Source organism: Otolemur garnettii, unplaced genomic scaffold (genome assembly GCF_000181295.1).
Source record: "Otolemur garnettii isolate 467f Iridium unplaced genomic scaffold, OtoGar3 scaffold00043, whole genome shotgun sequence".
Classification (NCBI taxonomy): Eukaryota; Metazoa; Chordata; class Mammalia; order Primates; family Galagidae; genus Otolemur; species Otolemur garnettii.
Window position 1 is genome coordinate 11,301,400 of NW_003852438.1, and position 5,811 is coordinate 11,307,210.

The following is a 5,811-nucleotide window of genomic DNA, read 5'->3' on the forward strand; positions in this document are numbered from 1 at the left end:
TGTGGGAACATAACCTGAAAACTTGAGAAATGACTTCCATCACTTTATTCCCCACCCCACCACACATGACCTCTCAACCCTCATGGCCAGAATACAAGGAAGGAGATAGGACAGGTGACCAGGTGACATGAGAGCTGTCCCACTCCACCCTCCTTCTCCAGAGGACACTTCACCCCACCCAGTGTCCAACCTCTTCTCCACAAGCACCTCAGTCATAGCTTCACAGGGCTTTGTCCGGCCTTGGGAGGCCCCAGCTGACAACAGCATCCACCAGGAAGGTGGGCATGTAGCTCAGGGGGAGGTAGAGAAGCTTGACGTCCCAGCCAGCTGAGTACCGGGTGCGGGGGTGGCAGGCGGTCAGCGCATGCTCCATGCAGTCCGTCACCTCAGACAGATTCAGGCTGCATGCGGCCATATGCTTTTCAGATATTATTTTGAGGTCTGTTCAGGATGAGAAAAGAGCCTCAATGTGCTGCCAGGTACCCCCCTCCCATTCCCACCATTCACAGCTCTACCTTAGAAGGAAACATTCTAAGAATGCCCAGGCCCCTCAGAGATGTGCCCCAAATCAACTAGATCCACGATCCCCAGGGAGTGGCCCACTCTTGCCCCATGAGCAGCTGCTACACACCAAGCCTCCTCTCCTCCCTGGTGGGGATATGGGGATGGGACTAGTAGAAGTTCTCTGCCAACAGAGGCTCAGTGCAGGGACACCAGCCATCTCTACACCGCTGGCCACAGACCCACAGTCTCTTCTCTCTCTGACTTTAGTTTCCTCTTCATAACAGTGAGGGGACCAGAGCAGACAGTGGTTCCCATTATAGGAAGACTGCAGTCCTTCTCTAGGTGACCTGCTGACCACAAGGGAATCTGGGGGAGGGGCTAAAACACCTCACTTTGTGGGGTGCTAAACTTCCTTCTCCTCTCCTCACAGTATTGGGGCACTAATGATGGACCTAGGGCTTCAAATGAGGGTTCAGTTCTCTGCTGAGGGTCCACAGCTCACTCACAGGATGCTAGAAACTTTTGGCCATAGATCTCCTTGATCTCAGGGCTGACATTGTCCCACATTATCTGGACATTCTGCAAAACTCTCTCAGTGTTGGTCATGTTCGTCCTGTAGTGACCAGGCACGATCACAGCCACCTTCACCCCAAAGTGGGCGAGCTCCCTCCTGCAAGACAGACATGCTGAGGGCCGGGACTTCAGAGGTCTGGGAAGCAAAACACAGAAAACAAACAAATCCAGTAACAAGCCAAGTCACGATGGTGGTGGGATAAGCCAGAAATCCTGGCAAGTTGGGACATACAGTGGCCAGTGGGCAAAACTTATGAGGATGGGCAAGATGCCATGGCTCATGCCTGTAATCCTAGCACTATTGAAGGCTGAGGGGAGAGGATCACTTGAGAGGGGAAAGAATCACTTGAGGACAGGAGTTGGAGACCAGTCAGAGCAAGAGTTAGGCCACGTCTCTACTAAAAATGAAAAATCTAGCCTGGCATTGTAGCAGCTGCACGTAGTCCCAGCTACTTGGGAGATTGAGAAAGGAGGATGTCTTGAGCCTAGAAATTCTACCCACCCTGAACCACCCATATTCTGCCTAAGGTGCCACTGCAGGGCTACCTCCATGCCCCTCATATCCTGTCATCACCACGACTTGCTCATTGCACCCTTTGTGTTTCTCAGCCCCTTCCTCCCTCACCCACCTCAGGAACTCCCTGGGTCTGCTCAGAGGGCTGCTGCAGCTGTCTTCTGAGGAGCATCCCTCAGCCTTCAGTCCCGCCTCCCCCCACGCCATCCCTCAGCCTTCAGTCCCGCCTCACCACACACAGCTCTGCTCCCTGCACCCAGAGGGCATCTGGATGCCTGGTAGACCAAGCAGCCACGCTGAGCACACTCTGCCATGGGTTCACTGTCAACGACATGAAGTCTGGCCCAAGTGCAGAGTCACAGGCCTCCACTGCCTACCCCTGCCCACCTGCCCATCTCCCTGTGGGCCTGCACTGATGACATCCTCTCATGCAGGAGCCCTGCCCACCCTTCTTCACAGGCTGACAGATGCAGCTCTCCAGGTCTCAGCTCTTACCACACATTGGGGATTCTCCCCAAATATGGGGGGAGGGGGAGCCACAGCCAGCATGGCTGACTAAGTCACAACCCTTATAAGCATTGGTGAAAATGTTTTTGTATCTCTTGTGCCTCTACCTCCCAGCTGTCCAGGTTTCTAGGTCAAAGACTAAAACATGTTGTCCAAGGGTGTGTTGACTCCCCACTCTCACTACTGTCCCCTGCTGTCTGTGGCATTGAGTCAGAGGCTGCACCCACCCTCCCCAGACCCAGGCACTTGAATATTGCAGTGGCCATGGACATGGGCTCTGTACCCAAAGTATCCGTGTTCCTATCTGTTGCAGACGTGTTCTATGGGTCCTTCTCAAAACAGACCCACATTATGTGGGTTCTTAGGCTCGGGGCCCCTCTCTCTAACAGAACATGAAGAGGAGGTCCCAAGGGATGGCTGGCTAAATCCGAGGAAGTGCAGGGCCACAGAGCCTGACAGAGGAATCATGAACAAGAGGCAGCTAAGGCTGTGATTAATTCAAACTCCTGAAAATGCTCCAACAAGAACAGGGACAAGACCCAGGCCAGGCCCCAGCCCAGTGCAATACCTGAGGGAGTCCGAGAAGGCCTCGATGCCATACTTGGAAATAGCATAGCCGCCACCATAAAGCGACACCCGGCCCAGGATGCTGGAGACGTTGACCACGCGGCCCCTGGCCTTCCTCACTAAGGGCAGCAGGCTCAGAGTCACTTCGATCACCCCCAGCAGGTTCACGTCTAGTATGGTCACAAAGTCCTGCTTCGTCAGCCACTCGTTAGGGCCAGCGGGCTGGCAGATGCCAGCGTTATTCACCAGGCCCCAGAGTCCTGGGACAGGGGGAGATGAGAGCAACACTGTGTTGAGCCTGTGCAGTTGGATGCAGTTAGGTTCACGTTTCCATTCCTGTGGAATTTACGTGTGGAGTCAGGAAGAGTGGGCTACAAAGCACAAGGGAATAGAGTGGAGGAGAGGAAATACAGATGTGCTGGCTCCTGGGTGCAGTGATGTTCTCTTTGCATATTCCTCAAGGAATGTGCTGCTGAGGTTAGGGAGGGTCCTTGTCATCTCTGTTCCAGTGCCTGGTGCCCAGCGTGCAAAAGACCCAACTTTGTTAAGGGCACGGGCAGAGTTTGAGAAAATAGAGTGAGCACCCAACAAACATCTCATGACAGGAGAGAGACAGAGACAGTAAAAGGGGAGTGGGGTAAAAGAACCTAAGGGAAATGCAGAGAGGAGAAAGGAAAAAGCAGAAGGAAAAGGGAAAAAACCCCATGAATAATAGTTTTTTATACCCTGATTGGGAAAGGCTCACTTAAAATCCTAAGAGTGGGTGACTTGAAGCCTGTAACTCAGTAGTTAGGGGGCTGGCCACATGCAGTGGGGCTGGCAGGTTTGAACCTGGCCTGGACCTGTTAAACAACAATGACACCACCATCACCACCAACAAAAATAGCCAGGTGTTGTGGCGGGCGTCTGTAGTCCCCACTACATGGGTGGCTGAGGCAAGAGAATTGCTTAAGCCCAAGAGTTTGAGGTTGCTGTGAGCTGTGATGCCACACCACTCTACCAAGTGTGACATAGTGAGACTCTGTCTCAAAAAAAAAAAAAAATCCTAAGTGTGTTCTCTTCCCTTTCTTCTCTCTCTGTTTCCCTTCCCCTTCCCTCCTTGTCCTTCCCTTTCCTCTCCTCCCCTCCTCTCTTTCTCCATCCCCCCTCTCTCACTCTCCATGCCTAAAAAAAATTCAAATAGTGGAGTAACCTAGGAATAAGTCTACTTTGGACATCAGGGGACAAACTGTGACACAATCTGCACAAATTCCAAGGCAGTATTTGCTCAGGAGGCAATGTTCACCCTCTCTGCCTGAGAATCTTAGGTCCACCATAGGGGGTGAAGGGGAAACCTGGGACAGATAGGGAGGAGGCCTGAGGCCACACTAGTGTCCAGACTGCACCCTTGGTCCACTTTCCTGGGCCCAGGGAAGTGTCAACCTCTTTTTCCACCCTCCCCAAAGTTCACCTGTGACCTAACCTGGCCGGTCCCCAGTGCACTTAGCTCATGGAAAGATTCTCCGGAAGATATAGAGGGGAAAAAAAAAGATACAACGTGGAGGATTTGAAATAGTTGAGTTACCCGACTACAGACCCAAGGTCAGCGGGAGCAGGGTTTTCAGTGAGTGAGGGCTGGGGGGCAGGATGGACAGAGTTTGAGTGTAGGAATATTAGAAAGTGAATAAAGCCTTGCAGTATTAGTCTCCCCTGCCCCTGATATTTTTCTTGGCTTTATAGAAATTAGCATTCTTCGTTCCCTTATTTTACTTTACTTAAATAACATCACTAAGAATATGAACAAACCTTCCTACTGAATCCTTACAGAGATGTTGTTTGTGCTAGGAAAAGTGAGAATCAAACTTCAGCATCTGACAATATAAGACTTAAATAAATTATACTCTCTTAACATCAACATATAGACATTGAATATTACATTTTGGAAGAGATTTGATGATACAGAGCTGATCCCAGAGTTCATAATGTAGAGAGCAATGAACTCTGAGAAGGACTTGAAAATTCAAACATCCTAAGAATCTTCCCTGTTGGCAGACTAAGGTCCCTGGTCACACAGATTGAAAAAACAGATAGAAACAGAAGTCTGGGAGGTACCTCTGTCCCCTACACGCTCCTTCACCCACTGGGTGACTGCAGTGATGTTCTCTGCCTTAGTGACATCCAGAGTCACCGTCTCCAGCCTGTGTGATGCCTGGGCCTTCAGCTGCTCCGCTGCCTCCTCTGTCCTGCATGCAGCCAGAACCCTCAAGCCTCTCGTGTCCAGCTGTCTGGCCAGCAGGTTCCCGAAGCCAGAGCCGCAGCCTGTGATGAAGACGTACTTGTCTTGGAGGTGGCTCACCACCTGCCTCTCCCGGTACCAGCGCAGCAGGTAGTACAGGCCCAGGAGGGCTACCAGGTACAGCCACATGGCTTGCAGAGGACAGTGCCTACCAGCTTTGACTGTGCTAGATGTCTAGTACTCTCTGCTGCGAGCTTTACAGATGTCTCCCTATTAATAGGCATTCTTGGATTTTTATCTCAGTGATGCTGTGAAGAAATCCTCAGAAGGTTGATCAGACGCATTGATTTTCCCCAGCCACTCCTCTCTCTCCTCCTTGCCATTCCTGTGGAGAATGGGCTATTAGGCAGGAGGGACCCCATAGCCTGGGGAACATTCAGGGAATGAACCCCCAACTGTTTCTCCTCCTTTCCAAAACAACCAGATTCTTGTCTTCATGCTCCCTGCCAGTAGTCATGTAGCTCTTTCTTTGTCTAGTTAATTTTTTTTCTTTCTTTCTTTTTTTTTTTTATTTCAGGCTCCTTTATTCCATGAATATTTACAGAACATCAACTATAGGCAAAACATTGACACAATCATTGAAGATAACATTGGGACAAATATATCAATTTTATGAGGAAATAAAAGCATTATCTACAAATCAATTATGAGATAAGTGTACTCATTACCACCACTCCTAGTAAAGTTGAAGATCCTAGCTAATACAATTATGATAACTTAAAAATCCCAATGGTTTGTAAAAAAAATACAAATTTCATTTGTACTTTATTCTGAGTTACCAAGTTACTTGCAAGTTACCAAAAACAATAGAAAAATTCAGCAATGTAGCTAACTTCAAAATAACTATACAAAATCAATTATATTCCTATGT

At 49.8% G+C, this 5,811-nt stretch overlaps 1 protein-coding gene across 2 annotated transcripts; it reads right to left on the minus strand.

Moving 5' to 3' along the window:
- Window positions 1–219: 219 nt before the first annotated feature.
- On the minus strand, window positions 220–5,237 carry LOC100948097 (retinol dehydrogenase 16-like). 2 transcript variants are annotated; one of them, XM_012805630.2, is made up of 4 exons: window positions 4,757–5,237; window positions 2,667–2,925; window positions 1,011–1,213; window positions 220–441 (listed from the first exon to the last, which is right to left on the minus strand). In XM_012805630.2, the coding sequence occupies exons 1-4, from the start codon at window positions 5,067–5,069 to the stop codon at window positions 221–223; spliced, it is 996 nt and encodes a 331-aa protein (XP_012661084.1). In that variant the 5' UTR covers window positions 5,070–5,237; the 3' UTR covers window position 220. The 2 variants fall into 2 exon arrangements, with proteins under 2 accessions (XP_012661084.1, XP_003790590.1); XM_003790542.3 differs by having other exon boundaries at window positions 1,011–1,174; window positions 4,757–5,235.
- Between the last annotated feature and the right edge of the window lie 574 nt (window positions 5,238–5,811).

Excerpts from the sequence above, each read along its gene's own strand:
- LOC100948097 (XM_012805630.2), bottom strand. The coding sequence starts at position 5,069 with ATGTGGCTGTACCTGGTAGCCCTCCTGGGCCTGTACTACCTGCTGCGC. Across the intron at positions 2,926-4,756 it reads GGAGCGTGTAGGGGACAGAG|GACTCTGGGGCCTGGTGAAT; the intron begins GTACCTCCCAGA and ends CCCCTGTCCCAG. Across the intron at positions 1,214-2,666 it reads GCCTTCTCGGACTCCCTCAG|ACCTCTGAAGTCCCGGCCCT; the intron begins GTATTGCACTGG and ends TTTGCTTCCCAG.